We start from the raw sequence: 16,732 nt of genomic DNA, 5'->3' as shown, positions 1-16,732 counted from the left end.
CTTGGACTCTGACCAAGGATCTGAGACGGAGACTTAATTCCTTTGGTACCAGGTCTCTTCGGAGAATCCTTGGCTATCGCTGGTCGGATTTTGTGCCCAACGAGCGGTTGCTGAGAGAGACTCGGATGAGATTTGTTACCTGCATAGTCCGTGAGCGTCAGTTGCGGCTGTATGGACATGTGGCTCGTTTTCCTGACTCTGATCCTGTTCACCAGATTCTCTCAGCGAGGGAGTCTCATGAGTGGAGGAGGCCAGTGGGTCGACCACGTGCCTCATGGTTGCAACAGGTTGACCATCATCTCAAGGAGATGGGGATGGGCCTGGCATCTGCCTGGGGGATGGCCAGACGGAGGCCCCTGAAGTACCGGCGGAAAGTGGACGCAGCGACGTGCTGTTCTGGCACATGCTCCCATACCTGACCTGACTTGACATCCAGCTGCGACGATGTCAAAGCTGCGACGCTTTGAGTTAGCCATTTTTCTTTCTCTATCGTTATTTTGGACCAATAATCCCCCAACAACTCAAGCACCGCCACCTTCGCCTCTTTACCTCCACACCGCAAACATCGCTTCACCACCATTCCCAAACGATGCCCGCCAACAACTCTAACCACCACAGCAAACCCCCCACCACCTTCGCCTTTCTCCTACCACAACCACCAACCACACCACCTGTCAACACCAAACGTCGTGCTGTCCAGGGCCCGTTCGGTGATTGTTGCCGAACGCGTCGAGCCGCGAGTACAAATGGATGCCTTTGCAAGAGGGAAATCAGATCAGGAGAGGCTCACGCCCCTTTTTGCTCGACCAATGGTTAAACGTCGGGTGGTGTGGCCCCGCCCCCAAGTGCGATGCATGTGGACTGTGGACTCCTTTTAGGAGGGAAATCGGATCAGCAGAGGCTCACGCCCCTTTTTGCCTGACCGATGGCTAAACGTCGGGTGGTGTGGCCCCGCCTCCAAGCGCGTTTTGATCCGCGAATTAGCATACACGCTCCTCCCCCGGTCTATAAAGACACGAGCACAAGGCGACTCGTGTGTGTGTGTGTTGGATTGTGCTGAGCTGTGCGGTGCTGTGCTGGCTGGGCTGGTCGAGTGAAGACGAAGGTCGTTGTTGAGGTTGTCGTTGCTGGGTCGAGGGACGAGTCGCGGAGTGAAGCAGGGACGCGGAAGAGGGCTTAGGGGCGAGAGTTCGCCGGAGTCAGTGCGGTCCCAAGGCCCCGTTAGCGGGACGGAGCGTCCGCCATTCTCTCTCTCCACCCCGAGCATCAACAATTTCCCCCATCCACGCTGAGATAGCGCCGGTAACCCCGTCCGTTCCCTACCCCAACCGTGGTGTCGACCGACCAACACGTGCCTGCGCAACGCACGCCGAAAGGAGCTCACCGACCACGCCAGGGGCACGGAGTCAGGCACGTTACGCTGACATTGCGGCGAGCCCGCCATCGCGCCACGAGGGCGTGGGTAAGACCCCTTCGGTCTCGTGGACCTGGCGGCTCACCCAGGTCCCACGTACATTCGGTCCACAGACCTGTCTGTCCCCTTGCCTATGAGGGTGGCTTGTATTTGCTTTTTGTGTAAATGTGTGTGTGGCGCCAGTCTTTTAAGTAAACCTGAATAAGTGTTTGTACATTGCTTTATTCGGTTGTAGCTCTGCGTTGCTTTCATTGCTTTGACTGTTATATGTGCAATCTTACTGTATGGCTGTGAATACGTGCTTGCCGTGTGTGTGTGTGTGTGTGTGTGTGTGTGTGTGTGTGTGTGTGTGTGTGTGTGTGTGTGTGTGTGTGTGTGTGTGTGTGTGTGAAATAAAAGTGCTTGCTTGTTGAACCGTTTTCCTGTTTCGTTGCGTCCTTTCCTTCATTTGAAAGTTCCATATTGCATCATGCAAGGGATTGGTAGTGGGTGTAGACACCCAATAAATAATCTGAACTGTCGAGGTCGGCGATAACTCCGCTCGGTTATCCCTGCAGCACGGAACGAGCCGCTTAAGCGGTTCATGTCCGGAGTCGACCTGCGGTGTGGTACAACTCCTCGGTACGCTACCCGCGTGGGTACTTAGGTATATCGACATTCGGCGATTCACCCTATTTCGCGCGGGTCGAATGCGGACTGGGTTGTGGTGAGGTTAAACCCCCACCCGTGGCTAGCTCCTTGGCGGTAGTTCCAAGAGGGTCACGACTGAATTGTCCGTTCCGGTGGGCGACGCGTCGCGATTTGAGTTACGTTGCCGATTGCACGCGGGGCGGGCGAAATTCGTAACAAAATATATATTTTTATTTTTAGCCACGTCGCATTGCGAACGCTGGCTCTAAGAGAGCTCCGCGTTGTTCTTCTTCTTCTTCTTGTTCTTCTTCTGGTGAAGACAAAACCTGACGCGGCTCTTGGACACATTTGTCCTTGTTTTTAAACTTCTTCTCCAAAATGGCTGAACCGATCGAGGGGAAACTTCACATACATGTTCCCGCAATCCTTGGGGACACCATGGAATTCACTAACAATTGATAAGTCACATGGTCTGGCAGCCATATTGGGTTGAGCGAAAAATCTTTTAAAAATTATTTCTCTTGAACCGCTTAGTCAAGTTGATGTGAAACTTCACAATCATGATCTCGTAGTGATGTGGAATATGTGCTTTAAATTTCAACCTGATCGGAAGCATGGTCTGGCAGACAGAATTATTTAATTTTTTTTGAATCTGAGTTATTTATTTATTTTTGAATAAGGTTCACTTGGCTGTGCCTGGATGGGTTTGAAGGTAGAGGAGTAGCAGTTGAAACCCAAATCCTATCTATCCAGGTTTCTCCTGATGACTTCATCTTTGCTTTTTGTTTGTTTGGGTTCCTTCTGACTACTACAATGCAGGATTGCACCTATTTAGTCTTCCATTTGATTTGAATTGAATTTATTTTAATCCCATTCTCAATTAAATTTAATAATAATAAACGTAATGGGTCAGGGTCAGGTGTCCGATCAAAGTGGGAGGTCTTGGTACCCGGTCATCACTGCCAGCAGTTATAAAGTGGTAGTTCTAGTTATGTCTCTTATTAATTACGTAACACACCAGTACACAAACACCACACAAAGCGACACAAAAATGTCCTGGTGAGGGTCTGCAATCTCTGATTGCTCTTTTTCTTGTTATCATCTATCTATAATTCCAGCAATCTCTGTGTGTCTGTGTGAGTGTGTCTGTCTGTCTGTCTGTCTGTCTGTCTGTCTGTCTGTCTGTCTGTCTGTCTGTCTGTCTGTCTGTCTGTCTGTCTGTGACCGCTGTTTTTCGACAACCACTGGTCCGATCTAATTGAAACTTGCCAGGTATATTGCTGGGGACCTGAGTATGTGCCTTTTCAAGGTTTGAGGGTCATCTCGGCATGCACGCACGCACGTACGAGCACGCACTAGTAATTATAATTATGCATCATCATCATTAGTTACCATTATAATCATTACGAATCATCATCATCATCATAATCATTTCTATAGTATGCAATTAATACACACTCACGTTCTATTTGGATAAACAAACAGGCAAACGGTCCCAAATGCAATATCTCCTCCCCAATCAAGGTTAATTATGACATCATCATATCGTCGGGAAAAACCAGCTGGCTCATCAATGATCTTCAAGGAGAGATAGCATGCCTGCCTCAGCTACTCTGGTCTCTACACTGGGAGCCAATGAATATCTTGTGCTTCACCCAATTACCCTCTGGATATCATTGGATGGGGCATCAGAGTGGTACCTACGAAAGTTAACGACATCCGAAATGGGCCCACACACCCCCAACTGAAAATTGACGTCATATTTAAAAATTGGAATTATCTGGGGAACCTTGGTGGTGACTTAACTGTTAGAGTGGTTGGCTAAGGACGTTCAGGTCCTACATTCAAGCCACAGCCATGCCAAAATAACACCACGTGGGTTGACTTAGCCTGTCATCCTTCCAAGGTCAGCAAATCAAGTTCCAGTTTACTGGGAAGAATGAGCCTTTCGAGTCCCCTGCGTCAAAATGGTGACCCGTCCAAAATTGTGCCCCCGATCCAATTAAACTGCCCCATCAGCCTTATGTACTTGAAAGCGTGAGGAGAATCATTTATTACTTTTCCTCATACAAAGTCAGTCAGTGGGAGAAAATAATATAGTCCATGAGGCTCGAGTATCAATCTGATGAGGTGCCAAGAGCTTATCCTGGCCACAAGCTAATTCTGAGTGAGTAAAGGTTAATGAAGGTAATGGTGTGTCCAACAAACAAGCTTCAACAATAAATAAATGACTGTGAGATGAAAACCTTAATAAACATGAGACGAGTAGAGAAATAAGCCTGCGGCTTCAGGTAAGACACCAACCTGAGCCATCAAGGCCTTGTAGGCCTCAGAAAGCTTGCGGTAGTAGCCATCTAGAGAAGGCTCACCCATCAGGCCATCAGAGTTGTGACTCGCAACCAGGTAGTGCAGCTGAGGGGTTGTGACGAGTCCAAAGTCTGCAAAGGAAGTATAAAAATGGATTAAAATCTCTTTATATTATACTTTTCATTGTTTGGGTTTGTCTGTTGAGACGCGCTCCCATCTGAGGCAATGACTCATGTTCGTGGGAATGCAGGATCACTCCAATAAAACCATAAACTCTTCTCCAATGTCTACTGATGCAAGCTCATAAAAAGTACCCTGATGTCTCATATGCCAATCCTACATGGGATTTAGGAATGCCGGCCATATACTAGATCAGGGGGTCCTCAAATATCTTGAATCGTGGGCCACAACAAAAATCTCAAGCACCTCACGGTCCATACAACCAAAGACATTTAAAAGAAGTAAAAGCTGCATTTTGTGGACACCACACCTTTAAAATGTTCTTGCATAAATGTTGATTGATTTGCTCCCCATCCCCACTAATATTATTATCTCGGGAAATTAGTCATTAAGCATGAGTGAACCGATATAGAGGGGGGCACGTCCTTTCCGTAACATTAAATCAAAAAGATATTACAAAATATTAATTAAATGAGTTGAACGCAGAAACCAAAAAAGTGTCTAAAAATCAATAAACAATATCAGTATTAAATATTAATGACAAGAAGATCAAATCAATCCAGCAAAGCTACTACTCACAATGAAATGGAAACAAGATGTGATCGAAGAAAAAAAAAGACACACACACACACACACACACACACACACACACACACACACACACACACACACACACACACACACACACACACACACACACACACACACACCACCCTCAAGCCAGCCGTGGTTAATCCCACATTAATCACCTCCTGAATCAATCCCTTCTGTGTCTATCATTCATCAAGTTGGTCTGAATGGATAAACACCAGAGGTAATCAACACATAATTAGGGGCAGATAGAATAGAATTTCGAGTAGCTAGCTCCATGATCCAACTGATGTCGACTGTGGTCTGAATGTGGATCCTGGTCTGCCTTTTGAGGACCGATGTGCTAAATAGAAAGGGGGCAGCCAAAGTAGATAGTGAGGAGTACGATATAGTTGCAGTGAGTGAGACATGGCTTAAGGAGGAGAGTAACTGGAGGACAGGATTAGAAGGCTACAAGGTGTATCGGTGTGATATGAAGGAGAGAATAAGAGGAAGGAGAGCAATCTGGGTGAAGGACAGCGTTGTTTCAAGAGAAAGGGGTGACATTGAGGAAGGAATAAATGTTGAGGATTCTGTGTGGGTAGAGATTAGAGATTGTAAAAACAGTAAGATACTAGGAGAATGCTTTTATAAGGCTCTGGGTGTGAAGGAAGAGGAGGAAGGAAGAGTACATGAGGAATTCAAAAGGGCATGTGGGAAGGGAAGAGTATTGATTATGGGGAATTTTAACTTGCCAGGGGTAGATTGGGTGGAGGAATAGGGAAAGGGAAGAGCAGATGAGGATTTCCTTGTTTTTGTTCCAGGATTGTTTTTTTTAACCCAGTTTGTAGATAAGCCCACGAGGGGGAGTGCAGTGTTTAACCTCCTTTTCAGTAACGATCCCAATATGGTGGAGGAGGTGGAGGTCGGGGAGCATTTCGGAGCAAGTGACCATAACTTTTAAGAGCAACCACTGACTCACCCTGTCTTTCTCACTCTAAGCACCAACACCTCACCTCACTCGCACCTAGACACCCCTTTTTTCTCATGACCTCCCACCCTTACCTTCCCTGCACTTTGGATTAGTATGTGCCCGCATGTATGGGCCAGGTGAGCCGGAGGTCGCTACGCCTCAGCTTTTCTCTTATCTTCTTGCAATCTACCGTTCCACGGAATGATCCTGATGGCGCCTGTTATGTTAGTGTAAGGAAGAGTGTGTAAGCTCGACAGCATCAGTATCATTCTGCTCTTTGTCTCTTTGCTGAATAAATATCATTATGTCTTATTCTGCACCACACAAATACTGTATGTTCCTGCTGTACGTACATCCCCTGTGAATAAACCGCTTGTCTTCACTGTGCCACATGCTTTTCCTTGTGCTCCTTTGTGAATAAACCCATGTTAATTGAGTTCAACCAGCTTGTCGCATACTTTCCTCCATTGGTCCAGCACAGTCTGCATGTTTGTCAGCTGGAAAGTTTACCCCACCGATTGGCTCTACAACATTAGCCGGTACGAACTTGGCAGGTCCACTCATCTGCATCTGATTCAACTCCATGGTATTCATAGAATACTTACCCTGCGCAGTCTTGACAAGGACTTGGTGCGAGCAGAGGTACTGAGTGGGGGGGGGAGGCAGGCGGTTTAACTACCCCAAGTCCAGGTCCTAGTGGGAGCCCGTAATTACTCCTTCAATTTTTTAATTTCATATAATGATTGTTTGTGTGGATAAAACACCGGGGGAAGCTTTATTTTGTGTATTTTTGTCTCCCCCCACCACCCCCCCCCCAAGTCATTTGGGGTGATTTCCTGCCATGCCATTGCCATGGACAGTGACACTCTCCCTCGTAAAATAAACCACTTTGGGAACAAATCACAATCACGGTAATGACGTAATGACAAAAATGAACACAGGAGTGTTGGCCACACCCGATTCGGATGAAGTGTGTTAAATAATTCTGCATTTAGGAATAAGTAAATAACACCCCGATTTCCCTTAAAGAAGGCATGTGTTTCTGATGACGAAAATACAGGAACCTCCAAATATGTTGTTAATTAAATTTTGGAAGGGGCCCCGGATGAAGAGGGCCCAAAACCTAGCATTGTCCCCAGGGTCCATTCTGGCTCTCGGCAGCCCTGGGTGCGAGCCAACTCTTCTGGTGACAAATTTGTCATTTAATCTATCTAAACTTCTGAGTAAATGTGTACAAATTATTCTTCGAAAATCTTTGATGTACTCTCATTATGTGTGATATCAAATCAAATGGTCATGTGACATGTGGTAAAGTTTAAATTTCCTCTGTTGAATGGTTTTTGATGTACACTCTTAACAAAATGCAGATACGGATGTACATACGTTCTTCGTAATTGACCGATTGCTTATCCCGGCTTTTCGCTTCGTGAGCGTGGGCTAATAAGATAAGACAAGTACATAGTGAGGGTGTGAGCCTCCCTCAATATTGCGAATCCACCGGAAAGGTAGCACACGTAGTAGCAAGAACCCTGCTAGGTTTGGCGATATCAATTGGCTTTCATGGTTGACTAGCAACCCGCCGAAACGCGGAGTTATCCCCGGTCTGGTAGCCTCAGGGCCGTGCATTAGAGAGGAACTAGAGCGCTTCCCATTGTGGCGAACTTCAATTCCCCGAGTCCATAACAACATTATACTGAAACAAGTGCTGTGGATTTAAGGACGAGGTCATGAGGAGGAGAGAAGAAAGGAGAGGGGGTTTAAACACTGGTAAATAATTAAATTATTTAATGTGGATGTACACTTAAACGTTTAACCATTCAATCACAGGGCTGAAAAGTGAAAACCTGGTGAGTGGCAGAAGTGTGGTTAGTCTACTAAACAACCAAAGAGTAATTGATAACAGTTGATCTACACAGATGCTAAAATAAAAGCAAAGGTTGCATATAACATAACCCTGACCTTTGAAAGTTCCACCCAAGTCCGTAACCCCATCACTGACAGCCTGAGCCAGCACCTTGCTACTCGCTCTGAAAGAAAGAAAAAAAAAAATCAAAAAGCAAGGCCAGACCATGACTGAAGCTCCACAAATGCTATTCTTCCAACACAAACTAAACATCCAAACCTATATGCAGATGATAAATCAACTAAACACACACACACGAACACACACCAGGAAGAAAGTGAGTGCGAGCGGGACCATTGTGACGACAACACATGGTGCAAAAGGCTGAGGGAGCTCCCGGGAGGCCCCGAGTGACGCAACGAAACCCCGTGTGTCGCGCACGATGGGGCAGGTGTGTTGTAGAGTATTAAAAAAACAACACAACTTGAAAACACAAATGGTCACTGGACCCCAACAGAGAAAGCTCTGTGACGTCTGTGTGGACACACCAGGCAGCCGGGGTGTGTCCTGCTAAGATAAACGGTTTTGCATCAAAGCGCAAAGCTCCGACGATGTTGCCTGTCTCAAAGGAAAGACCGAAGCAGGACAACAAAGAGAAAAAACAATGAAATCTGGAATGCTGAGGGGAGGGAGGACGTCCTCGCATGCATAACGAGCTCTGCATTTGAAGCGTGGGGGATGGGCGGTGGAGGAGACCGATTCATGGCAACAGCACATATAGATGAGGAAAGGACAAATGATAATGGGCAGAAAGATGAAGGGGAACAGAGAGGGGCAGAGGAGAGGAGGAGGATGACGAGGAGGAAGAATATTCTCCAGAAGAGGAGCTGGTTAATAACATAGAGGTGAGAATGACACTAACTGAAGAAAGACCAAGACTAATTTGACGACACAATAATAAAACGCACAAAAAAAAAAACTAATCGACAGAACAAACAAATCTTAAAATATATTGTTACGGATTTCAGAATCCGGTCTGATGAATGCATCCACACATCCAGGTCCTCAGACAGTTATTTCCTTCAATGGATGTTCAGATTAGCCCCATCCCCATGTCTAATGGGATGTGAAATGTGATGCGTTGAGAAGGGTAAAGGATAGATCCCCTCTCTTATCGAAAGCTTTTTTCTTTACAACAGACACGTTCACACACATTTCTTTCGTGAGCTCCGACGCCCGCCCTTATTTTTCCTCAGCAACATTCTTTCACGAGTGCCGACGCCCGCCTTTTTTATGAGCGCTCAGGTCGTCATGGTCACCATGCGCAAGTGGGGCGGGGTGAGCTTGGGGTGGACTGCGCCCGCTGAGACGGCAGATATAAAACAAATTGGAGGTCCGTTCTGAGGTGAAAGAAGTGAGAGGAAAAGGGCGAGAGAAGTGAGAGAAGAAGGCGAGAGAAGTAAGAGGAGGGAGAAGAAAGCGCGAGAAGGGAGCAAGAAGCGGGTGTAAGCGCGCGAAGGAAGAAGCGAGCCAGAGAGGAAGCGTACAAGCGAGGAAGCGTGCAAGCCGCAAGTGAGCAAGCGAGCGTGTGGTGCGCGTGTGGGTATCTGACCAGTGCCAACAACGAGACAATTCGTCCTTCGCGGTGTTTGAGCAAGCGAGCGTGTGGTGCACGTGTGAGTGTGAGCAGCGCCGACAACGAATGAGGCATGGGTCGGTCACCAACGTGTGAGGCGCGGGTCAGTCACTGACGTACCTGGTGGGTCACTAGACGTCACCAGTTTCGTGAAGTGTGAGGAACTGCCCATGTCGCAGCACCAGGGTCTAAAACCGCAACAGACGATCTCGGTGCCCTCCCAGACGACGATTGGTGTTTAAGGCTGTTCGCGAGAGGGTGCATGGCAAGGCTGGGTGCTGGCGACGGACGTGACATGGACGCACACATTTCAGGACGTTTTCACGTCACGGTCAACTCCTCTCTGGTGAGTGAGATGATTCTTCTCACCCCCCCCCCTCCCGAATGATCTGTTGGGTACCAAGCTGCGAGCTTGATCATGATCATATCTGTGTTTTGCTGTAAGTCCGTTTAGCCCCCGACAAGCATCTTTTCTTTGTCTCTTTCTTGGCATTTTTATTGATTTTGCTTTGAAATTTATTCTTTATTTACCTCAGAAAATAAAAAGTTCTTTCCATTTATTAATTTTATTATTAATAAATTATTTATCGATTTCCAACCTGTCCGTGTTTGTCCTTTCCTTCCATTGTTCTAGCATTGGCTGAACCAAGATGGACTGGGAGGTAATTACCACAGATTTGATGAAAAATAGTCGACACGAACCAGCGGTTAAAATGCTCGGCCGCCCTAATTAAAATCTAATCGAGATAACATTGGTGCTTTGCCGAGGGCGCGCTCCCCACTCAGGTAACCACAAGACCTCGAGTTAAACAGAACAATTAGACGGCGGACACTGGAACTCGTTGTTGACTGGGTGACGTTCGTGGTTCTAAAACAACCCACCGTACAGCAACGTTAATTGTGAGCGGTGGTCCCAGGTCTGGCTCTAGTGAGGCCCGACATTGTGTCGACAGAAGGAATTTGTACATTCTCTTGATCTATTTCAACACAGAAAGATTACAGGGTTTTCTCAGACAAGGGTTGGTGGTAATGACACCAATGGTACGTGATCTCGGGCAACTCTGCTCCAGCTAATTGGAGCCAAGATAGCGGAGACGGAATCAACCAGTGGGAGTTTGGAATCTGATTGACGTCACGGCCACAGAACCAATCGGTGTCGCTTTTACTTGGACATGCTTATAAAAGCACATGTGGTCATTGTTTCTGCTTTCATTGCTGTGTATCACCTTGAGAAGTACAGCACGAAAAGCTTCGGTGTTTTTTTATTATGTTGTGTTTGTTTTCATGTATTTTGAAATAAACACAGTAAATTTTGCAGCAGCTCTACTAATTCAGGATAAAGTAACAAAAAAAACATCACAAGAACAGAACAGTTCTGTTCGAGGGACCTCACCACCTAGCCTATAACCTTCCTGGGGCCCGTCCCACCATTTTTTGTTTCAGAGGTTTCCTCCTATCTTTCACCGTTCAGGAGATTAGCACGTGCAGACAAACAAACAAACAAAAACTTCAAATTATATATACCGTATATATAATTGAAGACAAGGACCGAGAGGTAATGGCTGCTGAAAACAAACTGAAAATAGAAACGATAGCAAGGAAAATAATAATAATAATAACAATAATAATAATAATAACTCTGACGAGGCGAATAGCGGAAGAAAACAAAGCCAGATGTTTGAAAACAACCGACAACATATAATTGACCGAGATACAATAATACAGGAGCAAGATAACAAAACATCTTACAAATACCTTGTAGTAGAAGAAAGCCACCCAAATATGTCATTGAAATGATCAACACAATTACCAAAGAATACCTGCGAAAAACGAGGCTGATCCTGAAAACAAACCTCTCCCCAAGGAACAATATCAAACAAACCTCTCCCATCCATCCATTGGGACCATACTTTGTGCAGAGCGTTGGTGCTACCTAAGCAGTCTCATTGGCTATTGGACACAATCCTGGACGGGTCGCCACTCCGACACAGGATACCAGAAAGCTGGCATTCATTTTGCCGACCTCGGAAGGATGACTGGTTGAGTCAACCCCACCTGGTATTAGTTCAACAGCCGAGAGGGATTTGAACTCAGAATCCGAGGATCCCAAGCTCACCACCCGAACCATTAAGCCAACACCAGGCATAAACCTCTCCCCACGGAACAAAATCAAAGCCATAAACCAACAAGCTGTTCCAGTGTTGCAATATAGCTGCGGAATAATAAACTTGCCACAAGCGGAAATCAAAAAACTAGATATCAGAACAAGAAAACTCCTCGCTATCCACAAAATGCTTTACAAAAATCAGGCCATCCCGAGAATGTACCTGCCGAGGAAAGGAGGAGGTGTCGAGCTGATGGACCTCAATCAAGTGCACAGAGTGACGACTTAGCAGAGCACGCGAAGAGTTCAACAGACTACCGAATACAAATTGTACACAAGCATGAACACAAGTCAGAAAAGGTATCTCTCTCACGTTGTAAATTTTTTTTCCAAAAACAGGTGCAAAAAGCCGTCACGCACCAAACCGAAAAAACAAATACAGCCTCAACAATTGCAAAAAAGACAAAATAAAAATATGAGACACAATACCAAACAGATACATCATGACAACTGGGAGACAGACAAAGGAGAAGGGAAATATGAAAATCATAATAATAATAATAAAGATGCACAGATTGGGGAGAGACTGCCTTCCTTCCCAAAAGACTGCCTTCCTTCCCAAATTCCCTGCCTTCCTTCCCGAAAGTTCCCCGTTATGTAAGGTCCTGAAAGTCCCTGTAATGTCCATCTTGTATACCCCGTGTTCCCCGCCTCATCCCTCTCCCTTTCACAGATATCCTTTTGTCATTGTTCCCCACTGTTTTGTCCTTCCCTCTCCCGCCCCTCTTGTCTCCTGCCCCTCTTGTTGTGCGTTGTGTGTTACCTCTCATACGAGCCTCGACAATGTATACAAAAATAAAAATAAAAAAAGACAAAGAAGGATCACTGGAATGGCAAATAAGGGGTCAGCTCAATTGGGATGGAGAACGAATCATAATAACTGCCCAAGGCCAAGGATACTATACGAATGGCTTTAAAAAAATGGCAGTACAAAGGCACAACAATCAGTGAAAACAAGGACATAAATAATGCTCACGTACGACCTCATGATCCCATCCAGTGAGAACATAGAAAACAAAACACTGACCAGACATAGCACTCAGATACAAAAAGGAAAAGAAGACATTGCCAATTGAGGTTTCAGTTTCCAGTGATTTTGGTCTAAACACAGAAATCAAGAAAATGACCAAATAACAAGACCTCAAGAATGAAGTGAAAAGATCCTGGAAGCTGAAGAGAACCAAAATTATACCAGTGATAGTTGGAGCTGTGGGAATGATAAAGAAGAACCCCACAGTGATCCTACAAACCATCCCTGGGAACATTACCACGACCGAACTGCAGTTGGAGGATGTGCGAGGCTCAGTGATGATCCTGAAAAGAGCCCTCAGGACAAAACTCTGAGAAAAACACAACATAAACATGAATCGTGATTTCCCCCTCACCTCCTTACCGAAATGGTCGATACTTAGAGACTTGGGAACCCCCGCATATGGAGATAACCAACACGCACACATAATCGTCTGTCTCTCCGTCTCGCCCTCTCCCCCTCTCCCTCTCCCTTTAAAACCAAAGGTTCTACACGAAACGATGGTCAAGGTGCACTCACCGCGTGTCTTGGCCAATCAGCACGTGGTACTTTTGTACAGGTGAGCTGCTCTCAGACCCTGGACAATCTCGGAGAAGCGCACTGAGCTGTGTACGAAGCTCTCCAAGTTGGGCAGAAGCGAGTGATGTCGCATGCTTCTCCCAACTAACTGACAACATGTCCCCCAACCCTTCCATCAATTTGACACCATTGTCTTCCTGCAGACACAACATCCAAAATAAGATGTAATGCATAATAAAAATAACATTTCTCCGAAAGCACATTTCTGGTCTGTTTATGTACACACATACATGTACACGTATACAGACACACATTTATTCAACACCAGTCAAGCCAGAAAGAGGTAACTTACCTCTGGGTTGTGTGAGGCAGTGACCATTACCCCGATGACCCCTCTGGTGTACCGAGCCCTCAGCACTGCCAGTAGACCCATACGGTACATCACGTGTGGAAGATTGCATGCAGGGGCACGAAAACCAGCAGTGCCATACTCCATGGTGATACCAGAGGGGACAGGATAAGCATCTGCATGTTGTAACTCGGTGTCCATTTCCACTCGCATCCGGGGGTGCATTCCCTGACAACAAAGCAATGAGTTTGAGTACCTCGAGTACGAGTACCTCAACTGTTAGTACCTCCAGTATGAGAACCTCGTCACATTACAGAGCAAATAATCCATCACCAATGTTATTAAAATGAGAATTCTGAGCTTCGTTTCATTAAGTACCAGGAAATACCACTTGTCGCTTTGCTGATGGTAATACCAAAAGGGGGAGGGAGAAAAGGAGGGGGTGGGGAGATCATTCACTCAGGGTGACGGAGCACGCACCGCTCGCTCAGGGTGACGGAGCACGAACCGCTCGCTCAGGGTGACGGAGCACGAGCCGCTCGCTCAGGGTGACGGAGCACGAGCCGCTCGCTCAGGGTGACGGAGCACGAGCCGCTCGCTCAGGGTGACGGAGCACGAGCCGCTCGCTCAGGGTGACGGAGCACGAGCCGCTCGCTCAGGGTGACGGAGCACGAGCCGCTCGCTCAGGGTGACGGAGCACGAGCCGCTCGCTCAGGGTGACGGAGCACGAGCCGCTCGCTCAGGGTGACGGAGCACGAACCGCTCGCTCAGGGTGACGGAGCACGAACCGCTCGCTCAGGGTGACGGAGCACGAACCGCTCGCTCAGGGTGACGGAGCACGAACCGCTCGCTCAGGGTGACGGAGCACGAACCGCTCGCTCAGGGTGACGGAGCACGAACCGCTCGCTCAGGGTGACGGAGCACGAACCGCTCGCTCAGGGTGACGGAGCACGAACCGCTCGCTCAGGGTGACGGAGCACGAACCGCTCGCTCAGGGTGACGGAGCACGAACCGCTCGCTCAGGGTGACGGAGCACGAACCGCTCGCTCAGGGTGACGGAGCACGAACCGCTCGCTCAGGGTGACGGAGCACGAACCGCTGGCTCAGCGTGACGGAGCACGAACCGCTCGCTCAGGGTGACTGAGCACGAACCGCTCGCTCAGGGTGACGGAGCACGAACCGCTCGCTCAGGGTGACGGAGCACGAACCGCTCGCTCAGGGTGACGGAGCACGAACCGCTCGCTCAGGGTGACGGAGCACGAACCGCTCGCTCAGGGTGACGGAGCACGAACCGCTCGCTCAGGGTGACGGAGCACGAACCGCTCGCTCAGGGTGACGGAGCACGAACCGCTCGCTCAGGGTGACGGAGCACGAACCGCTCGCTCAGGGTGACGGAGCACGAACCGCTCGCTCAGGGTGACGGAGCACGAACCGCTCGCTCAGGGTGACGGAGCACGAACCGCTCGCTCAGGGTGACGGAGCACGAACCGCTCGCTCAGGGTGACGGAGCACGAACCGCTCGCTCAGGGTGACGGAGCACGAACCGCTCGCTCAGGGTGACGGAGCACGAACCGCTCCCTCGGGGTGACGGAGCACGAACCGCTCCCTCGGGGTGACGGAGCACGAACCGCTCGCTCAGGGTGACGGAGCACGAACCGCTCGTGCTGAATGACGTGGTGCGGAAAAAGCATCTGCAGTGAGTGAATGATTCGCTCAGAACGACGTCGTGCAATACCGCTGTCGACAATGGATGTTCGGCAAGTGGCTTGAGCACTCACGCAAGCACTCCAATTAATTGGTTGATATGGAAAGATTGGCCAGGCTGTTGCTGCATACCATAAAGGATCCGTTTAACTTTAAAGCCTGTCTTCACCACACACGCAGCAGTTAATGAAATAAAATGACTTCATCCACAAAATAGTTCCTGCTAAATGCCTATCAACTGTGGAGACATCACAAAGTTCAATTGCCTGTGAAATAAACATTGCAGAAAATCCTCCATCTTGCCTGCTCGTCTGTGCACGCATCATGTGGTACATCGGTTCAAGGGCGCACAAATGTTATAACTTTATTTTAAAACGTCCGTTTCTAACCAGATTTGCTTTGATTTCCCGGAGAGCACCTCGCGAAACCTCCGATATAATAGACAATGATCTGGCAGACGCTATGGAAAGGCAGTCCCTCTGGGTGGCAGGGCGCGAGGTCTCGCAGTGAATGCATTAAATCATATAGCTCATGGAGACTGGTTAATCTTGGCACGTTCCTAAATGTTTTGTTCACTCGATATAATTCTCCAAATAGTAGAAAAAGATCAGTTTAATTATTTTTGGAAATTTCACATTTTCTTGTGCATGTATGGAGGAGGGAACACTGCCTTGCTTGCTTAAAGTAAATAGGTACATCGGCTTAGTTCTAAGACTCGTTATTTCTTTAAATGATCAAATGTCACAGCAGATTTCGACACTTGTTTAGTCCGGACGATATCCGATCCTCAAAACCGAAATAATATTTCGATGATATACTTTAATTAGTCCGTGAGAGTAGATCGTGGATGAATTAAATCGCTCTAAGCTCCCAATGTGAAAACTATAGTACTTACTAAAGCGATGTATACGGCAATTCATAGCCATGATGAACGGGCATTTGATACGAGTGAAGAAAGTGAAAAAAACAAACTTTGTTAGGAAATCGTTGCGGCCTGTTACAAGACAAAGAATGGTTGAGCAGGCCAGAAAAACACGGCGGATTCAAACCCCAGCGAGGTAACCCAGGAAACGCCTTCAGACGCAAGAGAGCAAGGTGGCTGAGGATCACCCGATGAAGGATATAATTAAATAAAGGCGTTAATTATCTTCAAAACGGGTGTTTTAATTAACCCAAACACCCAATTTTCACTCTTGCACGTCCTTGCAATTTTCTTCATATGCCAGCAAAGTTTCAAGCTGCGAGGTTTCATGGTTTTTGAGTTATGGAGGGGATACACACAACACACATATAGAGTCACGAAAGTCAAGTTTGAGGTCGCATAATCGATGTATTGTTTGTCGCATATGGCTAATTTTCATAAATTCAACATTGCCACAAAGTACACATACAATATTACTGATGGACGAGCTT

At 47.3% G+C, this 16,732-nt stretch overlaps 1 protein-coding gene across 3 annotated transcripts in view; it reads right to left on the bottom strand.

Moving 5' to 3' along the window:
- Nucleotides 1-16,732, bottom strand: part of PGM3 (phosphoglucomutase 3) — a 74,258-nt gene that overhangs the window by 32,838 nt on the left and 24,688 nt on the right. For all 3 annotated transcript variants that reach the window (XM_085858083.1, XM_085858086.1, XM_085858084.1), the window contains exons 2-5: nucleotides 13,619-13,843; nucleotides 13,267-13,463; nucleotides 8,034-8,101; nucleotides 4,349-4,482 (exon numbers count right to left, since the gene is read on the bottom strand). In XM_085858083.1, coding sequence (XP_085714209.1) covers nucleotides 4,349-4,482; nucleotides 8,034-8,101; nucleotides 13,267-13,463; nucleotides 13,619-13,843 — 624 coding nt within the window. The remainder of the gene's footprint in view (nucleotides 1-4,348; nucleotides 4,483-8,033; nucleotides 8,102-13,266; nucleotides 13,464-13,618; nucleotides 13,844-16,732) is intronic.

Source organism: Eptatretus burgeri, chromosome 15 (genome assembly GCF_056783735.1).
Source record: "Eptatretus burgeri isolate ZD-2024b chromosome 15, Ebu_testis_v1, whole genome shotgun sequence".
Classification (NCBI taxonomy): domain Eukaryota; kingdom Metazoa; phylum Chordata; class Myxini; order Myxiniformes; family Myxinidae; genus Eptatretus; species Eptatretus burgeri.
The sequence above is the reverse complement of the archived record's forward strand: the minus strand, read 5'-3'. Positions and strand labels throughout refer to the sequence as shown.